Here is a 19,442-nt window from a genome sequence, read left to right on the forward strand (position 1 = left end):
ATTGATAGTCTTTACTTAAATCATGAAAAATAGCTTTGGCTTAGATAAACATTCTAGTTCTGTTTCTTCCTTAACAATTAGCAATGACCTCAATCCAATGGCAATGGTATTTCCTGAGCAGGAAGACCCTCCAGGAAGGGCTTGACAGTGAGGACTTGCCTCTTGTGAGAAGTACCCCTTCTGAAGCTGACCTCCAGGCTTCTGGCTCTATAATCGACATCACTGGGGGCAAAACTTCGGTAATGTGTGATTGACTTGTAACCACTAAATGGTTTAAATGACTGCAAAGATGCCCATTTCAGTAGCCCTTTCCTAAATTCTTAATTGCTCAAATAAAGGGAAAAAGCTTCTACTAAGCTGTCTGGTATAGAACACTGTTCTGAAATAAGTTTTATATTGTTACTTTATTTTGAAATAATTCTTTGGGAATATAATGTACAAACAAAAGAGTTTAGGATCTATTTTTTTCTTGGCATTGAAGCTTCACTGGATTTATGATTAATTCAAAATTTAAAAACAATAGAATCACTTCTAAAAGTTGAGGCTTTTTCTGGAGAAGAAAGCAGAGGACATACCAATGAGCTTGTCGTAGTCAATGCCTTTTGCGCTGCTTGTCTGTACTGTCCACGGATCCACAAAATCCTCTTCAGCTTCTGTGGCATCTGAGCCACAGTTACTCTCAGATGCTGGGTTATTCGGAGGGCAGTGAGCCTTGTAATCCTCCCCCATGGCAGCTTTGTAGCTCATTTTTAAGGACAGCAACATCTTCACTGCAGAATCAATTTCATCCTGCAGAAAGGAAATAAAGGTGAAGGCTAAAAATATTAACAATAGCTAACGTTTGCCAAGTGCCTATTGTGTGGCAAGCATTGTGCTAAATGCTCTCACACATGTTACCTTGTTTAGTCTCCTGATAACCCTGTGAGGCAGCAGGCATCATTGTCACTCACTGTCCTTCTCTAGCTAAAGAATTTGAGACTCAGAGAGGTGAAGGAGCTTGCCCATGGAAATCATAGAAATCATGGGCTTGAAAGTATTTTGTTTATATCTGTTATTTTAGTGCTATAGATTACTACCACAAACACTTTGGAATAGTAATAGTGACACGATATTCACCGTCATTTATGATAAAGTTAAATATGCTAAATATTTCTCAAACACCACTGATGCCAGAGAACATGACTGACAAACTCCTTTAATCGAGTATACTGAGTTCTGCGTTGGAACTAGTTTTTACATTCCATGCAGGTTGAGATGAGTATTTATTGAAACTTAACCAATGATGCCACCAAGGACAGTAACAGCAACTCAAACAGATAAAAAGCAAGGGAAAAAATGTAGGCTCCCAGGTTATAAATTAAGGAGGCATTCATTAGAAAATAGTTATACCACCAGCACATTTTGGGAATCTTATCAAGCTATCTGAAGTATTTGTACATTTATTGTTTTAAAATAAACACACAAAAAAATGTAAAAAGTATCCTTGGGTACTTTGGAAATCTATTAAAGACCTTCTCTTCCAGGAGCCCACAGTGGCCACCCCTGGAGGCCTGGTATTTAAAAGAGCAGGCCTAATTAAACCGATTAGTCATGCTATGCCCTAAATCTCTACTCTGGTAATTGGCCTTGCTGGATTGGATCACAAACAAAGAATATACACAGTCCAATTTGCTTGCCAAGGGAAATACAAACATTTCCACTCAGAGTGTATAATACAGAATGTGCTATAAACTGGGGTTCCTAGTGGAGAACCACACCACCAAGCTCCATTCAGAGAGAACTGTTCCATCAGGTACAGCACCTGGGCCAGAGGACTGTTATTCTGGGGTAATCTGTGTTTTAAACTATAAAATTACCTGGAATTCATCATGAAAATGAGCCAGATTTGTGCAATCCATAACCCAAGGGATACAACTCATAGAAGAGAGAAAATGTTTGCCCAGGTTAGATAGGTAAGTATGTTTTACTCATCTAATTTCTGTAGTGCCAAGGCTCAGCGTTTGCAAAAAGTAAATGTTTAGTAAGTAAATTATATAGAATTAACTATGGAAAGACTTACCTTGCTTTGAAGTACACTGCAGTAGACATTCTTTAATCACTAGCTGTGTTGACATTTCATACTCTATCTGGTCTAATTCTGCTTGTAACTAGGAGGCTCTTTGAAAGTCAAACATTTAACCAATGTCCCTGCTCAAGGACCATCTGCAGTCTGCAATGGGACTGAATTAGACAAGCAGGCTCTCCCCATCTATTGTTTTATTCTCAATCTAACCTGGACCAAGACACTGAAACAGAATTTAAAAGCTGATGTTCTGAAAAGAGCCAGACACAAAAGACTACATACTATGTGATTATGTAAAGTCCTAGCATGGGCAGAGCTGTCCATGGTGGCGGGAGTTGGGGGGGGCTGTCAGGTGTGTAAGTGTGGCTTCCAGATGCTGCTATGCTGGCTCTTGATTTGGGAGCTGGTTACACAGGTGTGGTCACTCTGTGAAACTTCAGGGAGCTGCCTAAGATTGCCACATTTCTCTGTATGAATGATATATTTCAATTTTTTTTTGAGGGGGGACAGGGTCTTGCTTTGTTGCCTGGGCTAGAGTATAGTGGCATCATCATAGCTCATCACAACCTAAAACTCCGGGGCTCCAGCAATCCTCCTGCCTCAGCCTCCTGAGTAGCTGGGACTACAGGCGCGTGCCACCATACCTGGTTAATTTTTCCGTTTTTTTTTGAGAGACAGACTCTTGCTCCTGTTCAGGCTGGTCTCGAACTCCTGGCCTCAACCAATCCTCCCACCTCAACCTCCCAAAGTGCTGAACTACATGTGTGAACGGCAGTGCCTGGCCTCGATTTTTAAAGTTTACTTAACCTAAGAGGAGAAGGGAAAAAAAAGGGCTCTACTCTCTCTCCTAATCCCAAAGATCCAGCATCATTTCTTTAGTCCTGTTCAAACTATCTCCCCTCACAGCCCCCAGATTCTGACCTATCCCCCAGGGAGACTCCCTGCTTTACCAAGCTGTTGTTAGTTAAAGACGGGGTCTTACTCTTTAGATATTCTGGAGCAGAAAGAACTTGAAGGCCCATGGCCTAGATAAATGGCAGGAGAAGGTGGAGAAAGCACTGACAGCACCTCTCAGAGCATGGGTGACCCAATGTGGCCCAACTATTTTGCTAAAAGTTAATTTCTAAAACATCAAGTGCTTCTGTTACCAACACGTTTCAGGGTCAGACACAAATTTACTTCTGAATTTTTCATCATTTAACTCTGGTCTCATCGTGTAACCTCTGATCCCTCTAGTGTACACCCACCAAATGCATTAGTCAAAGATTCACTTGGAAGAGTTATTGTAAACTGTATTAAGTATTCCTCATTGACTAAAATATAAATAATGAACATAACTGTAGTTGCTAAGAATTAATAACTAAAAATGCTTACTAAATACTCAAATTTTATGTTAAACAGACAAAAATACCACTGTCAACTTCCCCAAATGGGCTTATAGAGTGAATAAGCCCATTGGGTCCTTTAATTATTTTAAATTTTTGTATTAAAGCAATTTAGCCCAATCTATTGTGCCCAACCTGGTAAGTAAACCTTTTTCTGTGAATAACCAACTTCTTTTTGACACCACTTTCTTTCAGTACTATTTATTTCCTTTAAAATATGATGGTTTACTTGGGGTCCAAATAGTCAAAGCAAACTTTGTGAGTTAGCTGACATCATCTGGTGACAAGCAAGGAAGAGATGTTTGAAAAGAAGACAGCAGGAGTTGGCAGTGGTGGAAAAGTAAGTCATGGAGATGAAGCTGGGGAACTTAGGAGTAGAGGCACCACAGAAAGAAATGAGGCACTCATGTTTCAGTTAAGGATATAGACTAACCATGATACTTCTGAAACCTGCTACAACAGCATAGAGCTTTCAAAAAGGCATAATCCCATGAGGACAAAGGAAACAGGAAGAAGATGACAGCAACAAGGTTTCAGAAGCTGGAAAGCTGACGGATGACTAGTGCCTCGTTGAGCACAAGAGAAAAACAAATGCCAGGACACTGTGGGCAGTGACTGTGCTTACACTGCTATGGAATTCCCCAATGGCTCAGGCAATAGTGGCCTTGGGTACTTGCAGGAGTGGTGGTAAAAGGGGGTTATAAAAACAGGAGCACTGGTTGAAAGTCCGTTCAAGAAGCAGTTATTCAGATTCCCTTCCTCCTCTCTCTCTCCCCAACTCAGAGGTCTTGTGTTGAAGGAGGATAGAGTTACAAGTGCCTAGACTGGGGACGCTAGGCATCATGGGGGCGGGGGTGGGGGCAGCACACAGAACACAGAGCTCCAGAGAAGGATCACACAGCCCAGCACTTCTCTCCCACTCAGCTGTGGAGTGAGGGCAGCCAGACTTCCAACCTCTGGACAGCAAACTGGAGGAGCTTTCTCTGGGGAATCTGCCTCACTTCAAAGGAAAGATCTAAAGACCCTGACACTAAAGAATCTTGGACAAAAGGGAGGACGCTCCAGGAAGTGGAACCATATAAGCTCCTCCCGGATGCACAGCACATCCAACAGCTCTCAGTGCTCCCTCTAAAATGCAAGTGGACAGATGTGAAGCAGCAAACATTTGAGGATGGCCTCTAATATGAAAGTCAGATGGGAAAAAAATTAATTTGGAGAAAACTGAGATTATAAAGAGACAGAAAACATCAGGAAAACTACCATCAAGATATCAGAGATAAAGGGAGGTGTGTACCTATGAAGCCAGAGCAGGATGCTAATAAGGAACATTCAGACAGCAAACAAGCTCTTGGAGGTTAAACATGATAGCAGAAATGAAAAATGCTAGGAGTGTTAGAAGTTGAGGAAATATCCCCAAAAGAACAAAAAGAAAAAGAAATGGAAAGTAAAAGTCATAAAATAAGAAAATCAGAGGAACAGTCTCTGAATAAAAAAAGTCTATAGGGCCGGGCGCGGTGGCTCACGCCTGTAATCCTAGCACTCTAGGAGGCCGAGGCAGGTGGATCGCTTGAGGTCAGGAGTTCGAGACCAGCCTGAGCAAGAGCGAGACCCCGTCTCTACTAAAAATAGAAAGAAATTATCTGGCCAACTAAAATATATATAGAAAAAAAATTAGCCAGGCATGGTGGTGCATGCCTGTAGTCCCAGCTACTCGGGAGGCTGAGGCAGGAGGATTGCTTAAGCCCAGGAGTTTGAGGTTGCTGTGAGCTAGGCTGACGCCACAGCACTCACTCTAGCCAGGGCAACAAAGCAAGACTCTGTCTCAAAAAAAAAAAAAAAAAAAATTCAGAACACTGGAACAAAGAGAAGATCCTGCTAACTTCCAGAGAGAAAAATAAAGGAATGGCATCTGACTTCTCGGCAGCGACCATGGAAGTGAGGTGATTATGGAGCAGTGGCTTCAGAATTCCGAGAGAAAATCATTTCCACGCTAGAACTCTATAACCAGCCTAATTATAATCAAGTTTTAGATAAAATAAACATACTTTCAGATTAGCAAGATCTCATAAAAATATTTCCTATTAATTTTTTCAGAAACCACTGGAAGACTTGCTCTGCCAAAATAGAGTAAAGCAAGGCAGGACCAGGAGACAGGGGAACCCACAGATGGAGGTGAAGGGAACCCCTGGGTTGACAGTGAAAGAAGACCCCAAGATGGGCAGTGTGAGAGGCAAGTGCCACCAGTCTGGAGGGAAGCAGGCAGAAGTTCCTGGGAGAGACAACCTGAAGGAAGGAGATGAACTTGATAGACTAGTTGATGTGTGAGTTTGCTGAGAGGAGATTCAGCCAACTCATAGAGAGCCTGGAAGTACATTATCATTTGTACCTAAAAAAGCCAAGCAAACAGAAATTAAGACAAATATTAACTCGAGAGAAAACAAGAGTTGGACAGGAAAGGAAAAGTACCCATCCCATACTTGATGGTTCAGCTATCTGCAGTGTTTACACGGTCATAAATCAGGCAAATACTGACCTAACTTCAACTGCAACATATACCGGGAGACTGGAGGGATGGGAAGTGTTTGTGAAAATGTGAATTCCTCTTGTCCACGTGAAAGCCTCAAACTTGAAAATCAACAACGAGCAACTGAACAAGCAGGACATTTAGAGATAGGGGGCGTAAATACCCAAAGAATCAGTTCAAATAATTAAAAATATTTGTGTTGGGGAGCAGGAAATGGGGAGAGGCGAGTTGCAGGGCTGCTGTATTTCACAAAGGCTTTGAGAACCACTGATTCTTTATACCACAGACATCATGATGTTGATAAAGAGAAAAAGACACTGGCTCTAGTATGCAGATTATGCATTCAAGAAAAAAAAGTTGGAGAAACAACAACCAAAAAAAAAGAAAGAGAAAAATACATTTACATTTATAACCAAAACACCGCAGTCATTGAAGGAACAGGATCCTGGGAACAGGCTACTCCACAGTAACACAACCCCACAGACCTGGGGGCTCCGCTGCATGGGTGGAGGACCCAATAAAATCACGTACCTCTGGGGCCTTTCTGGCTTTGAGGGACCGCACGAGCTCCCCTTGAGCAGCTATGCTGTTGAACAGCTCCAGCGGAGAGGCACAAGGCTCGCCGTTGGACGCGTCCGCCATCTTTCAGGACCAGGTTCACAGCTGGCTAGGGTGTCAGAGGATTTGTCCAGCAGTTGAGACAAGACTGGGAAGAAAAAGAAAGGAAAAAGAGAGATGAACAATCCACTGCAGCTGTTCTTTCTTTTCTGTATCTAGTCCTTTCTGAAAAGGTTGTGAGGCAAGTTACAATAAAGGATACAGATAATATAACATTAATAAAAATATAAGGAGAAATTTGGGGCAATGAAGAAGAAAAGAGGAAGAACAAATGTCAATGATGAGGACTAAAGGAGTTGCTATGATTTCAAGTCTGCAGAGGATGATCCCTCCTAGTCAGGACCAAGTTTGTATCTGGCGGTGCCTCCTGTGCCTCGCCCCGTGCCCAGAACATAGGAGGGTCTCAGGTTTGCCCAGGGAATAAATAGCAATGTGCTTTAATAACCCCAAGTTCACTGAGCCAAAAACATTTGACAAATTGCTATTTGCTCTTTATTTTAATCGCCTTGTGGATAAACTCTCAGGCTTTTGCAGCCATAACCAAAATACCACTGAACAAATGGATTCCATTGTTGGCCAGCTGCTCTGTTCTCAGACAAAGCAAGCTCTGGGGTGGAGGAGAGGCCCTTATATGTTCTGGATTCCAAATGGGGTAAGGACTATCTACAGACTGTCCGTGCCACATGCTGCCTTATTTAACTGCAAACCTTTTAAGTAGGTGTGCCTGCACCCTCTATTAGTCACCATTTACTATTAACCTTGTAAAAGGTGGGGCACAGGGCAGGCAGAGACTGGGCCACCATCAGCCCCCTCTCGAGTCAGTTACTTCCCCTTTCTGTGTATCAGTTTCCTCATCCATAAAATGGTGCCACCAGGAACCTCTTCACCTACCGCAAGGGCTATTATGAGAACAAAATGAGAAAGAAAGAACATGGTAGCACTTTGTAAACTGCAAAGCAAGATGTAGATATATTATGAGTACTGTTATTAAATTTGTTTTCTTCAAAACTCGGCTGAACTTTAGCTTCACCTTAACTTGCTGCAATACCTTAGGGGAGGAAGACGATGAGGAGGCTGATGCCAGAACTGCTAAATGTGAACACTTCTACACCTGGTATTGTTTTAAGCACCTCATACATATCAATTTGATTAAGCCTTACAGCAAACCTATTAGAAAGATTTGTTATCTCCATTTCACAGGAGAAACAGTGTGGTTAAAAAACTTCTCTGAGAGAGCACAGCGAGTAAGTGGCTAGGATACAAACTCAGGTAGTTTGACCCCAAAGCCTACACTCTCAACCATTATCCTACAAATGACTTAACTCTATGAACCAAACACACACATTTGTGGTGTAAAACATTTGTATTTATCCATTTCTTAAATATTTGTTTAAAAAGTATGTAAATTTTAACTAAATCAATCCCTGTACGACTCAATGAAACTGTAACACTGAAACCGGGATGAGTCAGCAGCCAGTTTCATTCTCCTCTTTGACGAGAATCACCTTAAGTTCCAGAAAGGGAAGTTTGGTGAGATCACTTACTCAGATAACAAAGCATCCAGTTTACCGAGGCCCGAGGCCGTAAAAAAAGAGAAGGGAGGTAGAATGCCTTCTGTGTCTAGTGCTAGGAAAGAGAAACCCTCAGGCTCCCCATCCCCTTCCCAGCAGCAAGCTGACCAAATTAGCAATTACCCATTTCTCTCCTGGGGGTTTTTGCTAGTATCAAATAGCAATCAAAATAAAGAAAATTACTTCTAACCACAAATGATCAAACACCACGTTCAGATACTTCACACATTATCCCAGCTTCTCCCAAATCTCAAAGCTGGGTGTGACTGTATGCATTAGCAGACAGGAGGCTGGTGGCTCAGGGGCGTGAGAACAACCCTCTGAAGTTCCATTGCCAGAGAGTAGCTAAGCTAGGATCTGAAGTCAAAGCCCTCTCCATCATGTGCTCTCAGAATTCCAGCCGCTCCCCTGCCGGAAACGTCCTACACCCTCCTCTGCTGGACACTGCTGAATATTTCCAATTTAAACCTCAGCTTTTCTTCACAGCCTCTCCTGACCTCTGCGCCTGAGGCCAAGTTGGTGGCTCCATCCTCTGTGATCCCAAGCACTCCTTTACCAACTTTACCCTACATTTTAGTTATTCATGTCTTCCCCAGTAGACAGTGAAAGCAACACTAGGTTTATTCTTACATGTACTCCTAGTACCTTGTACACAGGTGGCTTACCAATAAACATTTACTAAATGAAGAATCTTGTAAGTCATCGAGTTCAACCTTTCCTCTAAGGTTTGTGTCCTCTTATAATATCTTTAGAAGTGATTGTTCCAGTTGAAGGTTGATTCCCTAATCTGGACTTCAGAGAGCCTCTCTCTTGTTTAATGTCCTGACATTGAGCTGAGCCTTCTGAGATTTGTGGAGAACCAGGCTGGTCTCCAGGAGTCTTTTCCAGGTCGCACATCCCTAGTCTGGTTTCCTCACTCACTGCTATCCCCTGCCCACCACCCTGGTCACTCTTTCTGAAATTCCCTTTGGTTTACCCTGTCCTTCCAAAAATGTGGTGCTCTGCATGGAAAGCAACAAGGCAGTAGCAGTGAGGTTCTGAAGTCTTTGAGGAGGACCCAAATCAAGTATGAATCGAAAGTATCCTTAAAAATTCCTGGGGAAAATTCCAGGTGGAATGACTGGGTGACCCTGGGACAGCCAGTCTCCCACTACAATAGAGCAGATAACTGTTTCTTTGGTAGAAGATCAGCTAGAGGAAATGAGGTTGCATTTACAGTCCATGTTCTAGGGAAAAACATGTACCTTTAAATATCAGAATCTCATTTAAGAGGAGGCACAGGGGAACTAAATTAGACTGAGGAAATAGCAGATGAGGTCTCCCTGCTCTCATGATCACAAGGCATGCACCCACTGTGTGGGGATCACCCACACTATTTAAATATTGCATGTGTATGATGCAACTTCTTGAGTGAGCAGTCAGAGACAAGAGGAACTATCATATTCCTCATTTCCTGCATTCATCCATTACCCACTTTATGAGAATGTTCTTCGTCCCCCACCCCAGTCAATATCCTCTTTTATTTCTTTATGAACTTTTAGATTAAGTTTAACTTCAGAGGTTTTTGGAGTTCATGAACCTCTGAAATTACATCAAAGTTTGCATGTACATTGGCATGTGCATGATTTTAAGCAGTATCTAGGCTTCATTACCTTTTCAAAGAAGTCTCAGACCCAAAAGGTTAAGGACAATTGTCTTCAGTGGTTATCACATAAACTGCAAATAGGGCATTGAGTCTTTGTCAAGAAAACTTGTGCTGGCCTGGAGCGGTGGCTCACACCTGTAATCCTAGCACTCTCGGAGGCCGTGGGAGAATCGCTTGAGCTTAGGAGTTTGAGACCAGCCTGAGCATGGGCAAGACCCTGTCTCAACTAAAAAAAAAAAAAAAAAAAAAAAGGAAAAAAGAAAAAATTAGTCTGGCATGGTAGTCCAAGACTATAGTCCCAGCTACTCAGGAGGCTGAGGCAGAGGCAGGAGGCTTGAGCCCAGGAGTCTGAGGTTGCAGTGAGCTATGACGATGCCACTGTACTCTGCCCAGGGCAAAAGAGTGAGATTCTGCCTCCAAAAAAAAAAAAAAAAAGTTGTGCTTTATATTTAACAAATACTATAATCTGACACAAAGAAATTAAGTTTAACCAATGAAATAATCTATTATCTTCTCTACATAAAAGTATTGGGAGAGTAAAGAGCAAAATTGTCTACTCCTCAGCACATCACAGCAGATCTTTAAGGAGGAAGCTAAAAAGGCTCTGGAAAATTAACTCCCAATTCTCCCTTTTCAAGAACTTGAATCTTGTGCTCATTTTTCTCAAAAGGTTCTGTTATTCTAGAGGAGCATAACAGGCACTTAACGAAACTGGGTACAGTATTGGGATGAGGAGTGGAAAAAAGAATTATAGAATTGTTTAACAGAACATGATAATGCCTTGGGATGTAGAGAAATCATTTCACAGATAAGATCAGGATATACTGATTCTGTGATTTGGAGAAGGGTGGCATCAAAATAGCCAATTCTGGAGTAGCCAGGAAGAGCAGGTGGCCCAGAAGTTTCTGGATGCCTGGAATACCACCAGGAGGTAGAATACCATCCTTCACATCTTGGCCCCAGAGTGTAGGTGACAATGGCTTTGGACTGGCAAGTTCCCAGAGGACAAGAAAATGACTTCATTAGAGCAAAGAGTTCTTTACACCCCAAACTTTGGAGCAGATTATGTTCAACTTTTTTTTAAACACTAAGAGGAGATGAGTTTTCCCTCCAGAGACTAAAATGAACATTATCTTAAAAGGCAAAGAAGACATTAATTTATATGAAGCCAGGCATTACATAATTTTAGATATTACAATAAGAATGCTAATATGTTCAGATGTTGACTAATGAAGGGGGCTGCATCAGTGAAGAAAAATACGACAGCCAACACAAAGGTGCTGAAAGACAAGCCTTGAATCCAAGCAGGCAAATGCTCATCCAGTATCTCTGTTTCCCATGGAAGCAGTGAATCACTTGAACTTTGGGTTACCGGAACGGGATGAAATAAAATGCACAATACTCTAATTCTAAGAGAGAGAATTCATTACCCCGTTAACCAAGGTTTCCAGAACTTTGGTATAAGGCTGGTAAAAACACTAACAAACTCCAAGCTTGGCAAAGATGGCAATACATACCTAGGTTGTAGGAGACACTGCAGAGGTGGCCACTGGTCACGCTGCGCAGCCGAGCAGCTATGAATGCCTTGCCCAGCCAGAAGTGCTCTTTAATACTTTTACCCTCTTTCTTTCAGTTTCCTTTTTAAAAAAGGCTCTTCTGTTTCTTTCTTGTATACCCCATCCTTCAGCTACATGCACGTAAGTTTCCTAGAAATCACCCACATTTCCAGAAACATTTGAGCCTCCTGACCAGCTTTCTTGATGAGACTGTCCAATCAGGGAAGGGCTGTTGGCTGGGCGGGCTGGGTTGAGAACAATGAAACTCCAAAGAATCAAGCCTTTAGCTAGTCATTGCATCAGCCACCCCTTACCCCAGTTTGGTCTCCATATAACCTCCCCGCCCTCTTCCTGTTCCCCACCCTCAGTGTCAGTGTAATTGTGTTTATTATGTGTAGTCATGGGCGGCAGAAAGGGCGAACTGCAAATTCCCTGCAGCCGTTCAGGGAGGCCGCGCAGTGCAGCGGACAGATCATGGGGGGCAGAGAGACCTGGGTTTCAATTCCAGCTTGGGCATTTTCTTGCTTCGAAACCTTGGGCAAGTCACATTACTTCTCTGCTCCTCCCTCAGTTTCCTCATCTATGAAATGGGCATAAAGAAGCCTCCTAACATTACGGTCGAGGGCACCAAGTGTGATACTACAGGCACAGCCTCCGGTACACGGCAGGCACTAAATAAAAGTGGGGGCCTCTCTCCCTGGGAAAGGGGAAGAGGTGGGGACGATGAAGGGCCCGTGACGGCGGGAGTGGGAGACAGGGCGGGTCGGCGGCGCTCGGAGGAGAGGGGCGAGGGGGTCGGTGGCAGCCCCCGCGCCCCTCGCGGTGCCAGAACGCGGCGGGCAGCGAGCCGGGCTCTGAAGAGGATACTCCAGCAGGCGGCCCGGGGAAGGCCAAGTCACTGGGCGCCGCCCCAGCGTCCCTCCACCACTCCCCCTCTCCTCCCCTCACTTCATGGCCCCGGCCTCCCTCCCCTCACTTACCAGGCCCTGCTGGGCCGGCTCAGCCACTGGGTTACCTCCCGGTCGTCCGTGGAAACGCCGTCCGGCCGGAACAACTTCCGGCCCAGCTGGTCCATCATTGGCTGTCGCGCGAGGGCGGGGCGGAGGTCTCTGCTGATTGGCTGGTGTCTCCGGAGCCGCGGCGGAACGAGGCTTGGCTGCGGAGCGCAGGCCGGTTGGCCTCCGGTAGGACCAAGCGCTTCCGGTGCGTGTGGTGAGCGGCGGGCCCCGGGCGGGAGCGGGCCGGGACAGGGTAGCGCCCGGAACGCTCCGTGCTTCTTAGCGCGGGGTCTTTCGTCGCCGCTCACCTTCCTTTTGTTTCTCGTTCCTTCCGAAAGGGCAGTGCTTGGACCACCCTTACCTCTTATCATTGACAGCTCGGCTGACTCCTATTCATCCTTCAAAACCCATCTTTCCTTGTATCTTGTTTGTTGCCTTCATCGGTCTGTGGCCTCCGAGGCGGGATCCGTGTTTTGTGTTTAATCTCCGCCCACACCAGACCCAACTTGGGCCTTGACACAGAGTAGGTAATCAGGAAATGTTTGTTGGATGAGAATATTCTATTTTTTTTTTTTTTTACTTCCTTTGCCGCCCCTCTCCTCACCAGTTTGCATTCCACAAATATGTCTAGACTCTGGGGATTGAATAGTGCACAAAACCAAAAATTCTGCTCTTATGGAGTTGACATGCTAATTAATGACTGTCAATACCACTTTCCCCTTCCTTAGCCTCTTTTCTCCAATGCCCTTACCTTTTCTTCCATCTGGCTGTCTCTCTTCCTCTTAGTTTAATCTCTCCCCTCTTTCCAATGAAAAATTTTCTTTTGTTTTAGAGACAGAAAAGGCAGCAAACACTTCCTAAAGCTTATGTTGTTCCCACCAGTTCCCAGCCTTCTCCAATTTTGTCTGTCTTCCTTGAATCTTCCTTGACTCCTCTCTCGCCCCATGTCATTGGTTCTCTTGGTTTTCACTCTGCAGCTCCTCTTGTCACCTCTGCTCCCTCACCTTCTCCAGGGCATTTCCCAGATGTCACCTTCTCGGAGGCCTGCCTCAGCCTCCTTATGTGAAACTGCAACCCTAAGCCCACCTGCCCCCACCCTTCTTTGTTTTACTTTTCTCCTCAGGATTTGTCACCACCTGACGTCTTCTATTTCATTTAACTATGATCTGTTTCTTCCCACTGGCATGTGAGTGTGGGGAGCGGCATGTACTGTTTTGTTCACTACTGTGTTCCTCGTATCCAGCGTGGGGCTTGGTGATTAGACGATACTTCATCGATGTTTGTTGAGTGAGTGAACGAAATGCACGTGCAGCAGGGTGTGTCAGGAGCCCTGTGGTCCACTGTCTTGCGTTCATTCAGTCCTTTCTGCCTTGCCTTGTCGGGGCCACACTACTGTTGGATCTTCAGCTATAGACCTCTGCTGTGAGTCGACTGCTGGGGGTGACTGGGCGGGGATCCATCCTAATGGTTGAGGACGGGCACCCTGGTGGGAACGTGGTGGGTTCCCACTGACGGGAAGGAATAGGGTGCTGTGGGGGATGGTGCCTTGGCACAGGAGTTGAGACTGGCCTCAGGACCAGGCTCAGTATTTGGAGAACCGAAATGCCAAATCATTCACGGTGCATGGTTCCAGTAGTTCCTAATTAATCTCTCATATTATACTAGTTCCATTTGAGATGAGCCGGCCGGTGTTAGAAGTTTTATTTAGAATATGGTTTTGTGTGTGGAAGTTTTTACCTGCCTGGATTAGGCCTTGAGGGGGTTCGGCATTATTGAAGGAGGCTGACTACGTGTATTGAATGATGACTTGACCTGTATGGCAATGGAGCCCTTCAGTTGAATGTTGCCATTTGGGGGAAAGGTAAGGAAGGGGTGGATGGTTAATTCCAAGGGACGTGGAAACCCATTGTCCATGGGAAGAGGTGGGTGATAGACAGGCTGTCTGGAATGGCTTAACAAAGGACCTGAAAGGAATCTTTGGAAGTTGACCTGACCTCAAGTGCTGGGAGAGGAGTTCAGCATGGTTTATTAACTTAGGGCACACAGGGGAGGGGGGGCGGTGCGGTTCTTGGAAGTTGGTCCATTGCCTGAGCGTTCTGTGCTGTTCCAGCGCGCCCTCTGCTGTCCTGGGCATTCCTGGCATCCTTATTTTCCTCTTCATTGTGCTTGGTGCTAACAGCACAGAATTAAAATACCAAACTCCAGACCGAAGCACTTCTTTCTGGAAACTAGTTGATAACAATTTATTGTACATGGTGGTTCAGAATTTAAGGAAGAATTTTTTAAAAAGTAGCAATTCACTGTTGTGTGAATCTGTGTGTTTGGGGTGAAATGGGTGGATTTGGATCACAACCTCAGAATTGCTTCCAGTGCGTGTGGGTGGACTGACGCCTCAGGACCTCAGCCTTGTGTTGTGGGTCTGTCTCTCCAACTGGCTTATGTGAAGATGGGCTATCAGAGAGAAGCTATCTGTTCCAGGCAGAGAGAAAAGAGGGAAGGGCTAGAACACAAGGGGGAGAAGGAAGGGGGCGGGTGGCATGCTTTTCTCGCCTGGTGGATCCTGGACATCTTTCTATTTCAGTGTTCTCAGACCTAACCTCATTCACATTGATGGATGTATGTCCTTCTCAGTTGTTGCTAATAAGCTATGCTGAAGACCTTCTTTATACAGTTATCTTTATAGATTTATACATCTAGCAAAAAAATGCTAGTATTTATGTAAGATAGAGTTCTACGGTAGGGTTGTTGGGGTATAAATTATGTATTTACACTTATAACACATACTGCCAAAATTGCTCTCCCAAAGACATCTTTAAAATCTTGTGTGTTTCTGTCCATAAATTGTCTCTCTAGCTCTACTTTTATGTCCTTCAAACAAAGTTTTAGTTTTCTTTGTATAGGTCTTGTTTATTTTTTGCAGATTTATCCCCAGGTATACCATACTCTTGGTTTTAAAAATTATATCTTCTAATTGTGCCCGGTATATAGAAAAGCCTTTCTTTTTTGTTTTTTCTTGTGGATCTTGAATTCTTAGTTTTCCTAGATGACATGTTTTCTTTTAACTACACAAATATTCTTCCATGCACATTTTCTGTCTCTTGACTTTGTTTGGTCCTAGGTAGTTTGCCCTGGAAGGACAGCAAGAAACTGTGTCTTCAATGGCTTCGTTGGTGGCGTATGATGATTCAGACTCGGAAGCTGAGACTGAGCCTGCAGGAAGTTTTAATGATGCTGACCAGACGAAAGACACTTCTGGTGTGACCAAACCTCCTGGGCAGGACTTTTCATCTGGTGTACTGGATGTGACAAAAGAGGGGGCACAGCCCACAAAACATGGCTCTTGTGAAGACTCAGGGGGCCGTTGTCTCCCACTGGCTCGGCTTGGGAGAATTAATCCGGAATCTTGCCCCAGCCAGAGGCTGCAGTGGCCCAGCAAGGAGCCTGAAGTCACCTTCCCCATCAGCAGGCCTTCTCGTTCTTCTCTGTGGACCACCCATGCTCCAGCCAACCACACGCCCCTGGCAGCTTCGCGCTTTAAGCAAGTAAAGCTCCCCTGGGATTCCCCCAAGTCATCTTTCCATGCTCCAAGTGAATCTGAAACTACAGATAAAAATGGCAACTCTTTTCAGAAGAAAAGGTGTGAGGACTGTGTTGTACCATATACCCCGAAAAGACTAAGACAGCTGCAAGCAGCAAGCACAGAAACAGCCAAGAGTAAAGACGTGGAGCCACAGGCTCCACCTGCAGCCCCTCTCCGTGTGGCCCCCGTAGCGTCTGATTTTATTCAGCCATATTTGAGCAGTCATTATAAAGAAACCACGGTTCCTACGAAAGTGCTTTTCTACCTGAGAGGCCACAGGGGCCCCGTAAACAGCCTTCAGTGGTGTCCGGTCCGTTCTAAGAGCCACATGCTTCTCTCGACTTCTATGGATAAAACCTTCAAGGTAAGACTTGAGAGGAAACTTCTGTTTCAGATGTTCTTAGGAATAAATTGTTGGAGAGTTTTGTGAAAACACGGTGAGGTAGAGGGGAGTTATAGGCCGAGCATTTCTTTTTGGAAACTTCTGTAATTCTCTTTGGTGCACTCAAGAGAGGTTGTCTGTTGTCAGCCCTGGGTCATAGGTCCCTCCTGCCCCATCCCTTTCCTGATGCTGCCTTGTCCAGGGCACCAGAGGACACTGGTTCTTATCTCTCTAGAGGACCCTGGGAGGACAGGTGACTGAGAGTGATCAGAGGGAGAAGAACAGCCTTGGGAACTGGGGGCATCCTCTGTGACCCTGTTGAGCATTGAGCTGTGCCAGTTCTGAGCTGGATGTGGCGGGTTTAAAGGTAGATGGAGCCAGCCCCTGCGGCTTCAGGGCTTGCACAGTGTCATAGGAGCTATGGACAAGTGGCTGTGGGGATGGCACCCCAGCAGGTTACACAAGTGCAGTGTGTGTCCCAGAGAGAGGGGAACCAGCCCTGCCTGGGAGGGCTTGGTGAAGGCTTCCTGACAAGGGGAAGGTTTGCTTGGTGAAGGGGGCAGTAGGGTGAGCTCTGTTGACAGCTCTCTGTTCACTGTGTGTGCATGGGCTCGCAGAGTGAGGGCTTGGAGAGCTGGCTCTGAGCATGAGGGGGTGAGGACCCAGGGCCAGGGAAGCAGGCAGGGACCACCAGACGAGGGAGGGCTGCCCGTGTCATGCTGGGGACTTCTGGTTTCACACCAAAACCTTTTTTTCAGTGTGTTATTTATTTTTACAAGCTACTGCAGTAATAGCAATACAGTCCCCACGGTATACAGGTACCTAGTGTGACGGGGCATGTTGCACCACCTGGGACGTGTCTCTAGCCCTTCTAGGCTGTACACTCTGTCCCTCCTCTCTCTCTCTCTCTCTCTCTCTCTGGCATCTGGCAAAGCACCTGATATGTAGTGGGTGCCAAATGCTAGCTGAACAAAAACCTCTTGGAAAGAAAATGGCTTTGAGGGTCTTGGCTTCAAATCCAGCTTTGCTGCAGAGTGGCTGGTTGGCCAGCCCGAGCTGTCCTCCCTTGGGGTCTGGTGTCTCTTCTGTGAAAGGGCATAATGGCACCTATGTCATGTGATTATGTGAGCAAATTGCTTAAACAACACCTTTCACAGAGCCAGGTACCCCACAGGTGCTCAGTCAAGGTTGGCTTCCTCCCCCTTGTTTGCTGAGAGTTCTGGAACCAACTTACCCAGGTCATTTTATTTGCAAGTTACATTTCGAGCTTTTTTTCCTAGGAGGCATTTTCTGAAGTGACAAAAGGAGGCTCCAAGTATAGTGAAGTCTTTGAAATGAGCTGAATCGATGGGTGTCATTTTCAAGTGCCCAACTGAAGTCCTGAAGTAGCTTGTCGGTGTTCTTTTCTGGCAGGGCCAATGGAGTTAAGTGGGGGATGTCATATTCTGTCTTCAGCCTGGGGTCCTGGGATTTTCCACTCAGGTCTTTGGTGTTTCTTCTGAGATGTTTGGGGCTGTGAAGTCTGCATGGAGGCCTCTGGCATTGTGCTGTGGATCAGAGCATGCGTGGATCCATCCCACGGTCCTAGGGTCCCCTGCTCTCCTTCCTGAGAGTCTGTGCTGCAGCAGGGGGAGCCAGCCGTTGGGAGTGGTTTCTGGTGGACTTGGGCTAGGCCTGCTCTGCTCTGGGCAGTGATTGACTGGCCCTGGGGTCCGAGTGATGGTCCGCTATCCTCCCTGAGCTCACCTCCTTGTTGGGACTTCTTCCTGTCATGCTTTGGCGCTTGCCCTTCCGTCTCTCTAGGGTCCCCTCCCCTTACTTTCTTGCCTGTTAAATTCCTGCTGAACAAAGCCCATCTTGGAAAGTCTTTGTCTCTGAAAAGTCTCCCCACTGGACCATCCGTTGAGCACATGTTTAGTGGGTTCTAGCTTTGTGCAAGGCCCCATTTTGGGTGCTGAAGAAGCGTTGACCAAGACAAAGTCCTCACCCTTGCAGAGCTGACACGTTGGCCTCCCTCCCTTGTCTCTCATCGCATAGGTGATTGCACCCTCGGCTCCAGAGGCAGTGCGGACAGGCTGACGTCAGAGTGAACAGGGGTGTCCAGAGCACCCAGTCTACACCCTGGCACGTGGCAGGGGTTTTGTGGAAGATAGCTGTGATTATGGGGCGGGCCACCTGAGGGGCACAGGCAGGCACCTCTCTATGACCCTACAGGGAGGATGAGGGCAGTCTGGCAGACGTTGGCAGCACAGGCTGGAGGAGGAGGGGGTTGCTGTGGGCAGAGATGGGCGGAGCACCTTCTACTCAGTGCTACCTTGTGGAGAGACGGGGGATAGCAGGTGGGTGTCCACCTGCCTGCCCACATACCGAGTCTTCTCTCCTGATGGTGCGGGACAAGCCTGGACTGGTGGGGACTGGTCTCTACCTGGGGTAGTGAAGTGCCCCCAGGCCTTGCTAGCAGAGTGGAACAACTTGGGCAGCTTGGGTCACTTCTACCTGGATTTCCTAAACAGAAGCATCCCCATGATAGTTTCTGAGCAGGCAGTGTCTGAGTGGAAGCATTGATTTCCGGCCTTGTGGAGCAGATGAATGTGCCAGGCATGGTGCCCTGGGGATGCAGGGAGAGATGCTCCGGCCCCCACGGAGGGGAAACTGGGCAGCAAAACTGACTGTGATGCCTCGTGACCAGAAGAGGGCGAAGTTGACCCAGCTTGGGATGGCAGCTCAGGCCCAGGGACTGTCATAGGAAAGCCCTGCTCCTGGGTGATTCACTGAGACTGGGGTCCAGGTCTATGGGACTGCCATAGGCGGGCGGGACACTGCTGCTGTGCCCACCGGTCTTGAGGAGGCAGTGTGTGCTCCAGGTGATGATGACGGCCTGGACCCCTTGGGCTGTCAGGCATTGTCAGGCCCTCAGGATGACGCCAGTGCTGACCATGGCTGCCAGGGCCAGCATCTCCTGACCCTCTTGTTACTGTGGCATCTTGAAAATCGGGGCTTTTATGAGCCATGGATGCAAACGGAGGGCCAGGGTCCTCTCTGCTTTGAGATAGGTGACAGTTTTCAGTGATAGGGTTATTCACCAAGTTGGTTTTGGGCAAATTGACTTTGAGCAACTTTT

At 46.2% G+C, this 19,442-nt stretch overlaps 2 protein-coding genes across 7 annotated transcripts in view; one reads left to right on the forward strand and one right to left on the reverse strand.

The window, feature by feature from the left end:
• Positions 1-12,383, reverse strand: part of WARS1 (tryptophanyl-tRNA synthetase 1) — a 38,907-nt gene extending 26,524 nt beyond the window's left edge. The window contains exons 1-3 of one of the 3 annotated variants that reach the window (XM_069465301.1): positions 12,342-12,383; positions 6,503-6,677; positions 576-789 (exon numbers count right to left, since the gene is read on the reverse strand). In XM_069465301.1, the coding sequence (XP_069321402.1) occupies positions 576-789; positions 6,503-6,613 (325 nt within the window). In that variant the 5' untranslated portion in view covers positions 6,614-6,677; positions 12,342-12,383. Of the gene's footprint in view, positions 1-575; positions 790-6,502; positions 6,678-9,812; positions 9,838-11,322; positions 11,573-12,341 lie in introns of those variants that run through there. The other 2 variants (XM_069465300.1, XM_069465302.1) reach the window with 2 other exon arrangements.
• A 131-nt stretch (positions 12,384-12,514) lies between these two features.
• WDR25 (WD repeat domain 25) overlaps positions 12,515-19,442 on the forward strand; it is a 134,926-nt gene continuing 127,998 nt past the window's right edge. The window contains exons 1-2 of one of the 4 annotated variants that reach the window (XM_069465305.1): positions 12,515-12,564; positions 15,478-16,303. In XM_069465305.1, the coding sequence (XP_069321406.1) occupies positions 15,518-16,303 (786 nt within the window). In that variant the 5' untranslated portion in view covers positions 12,515-12,564; positions 15,478-15,517. The other 3 variants (XM_069465306.1, XM_069465304.1, XM_069465303.1) reach the window with 3 other exon arrangements.

Source organism: Eulemur rufifrons, chromosome 2, assembly GCF_041146395.1.
Source record: "Eulemur rufifrons isolate Redbay chromosome 2, OSU_ERuf_1, whole genome shotgun sequence".
NCBI lineage: Eukaryota > Metazoa > Chordata > Mammalia > Primates > Lemuridae > Eulemur > Eulemur rufifrons.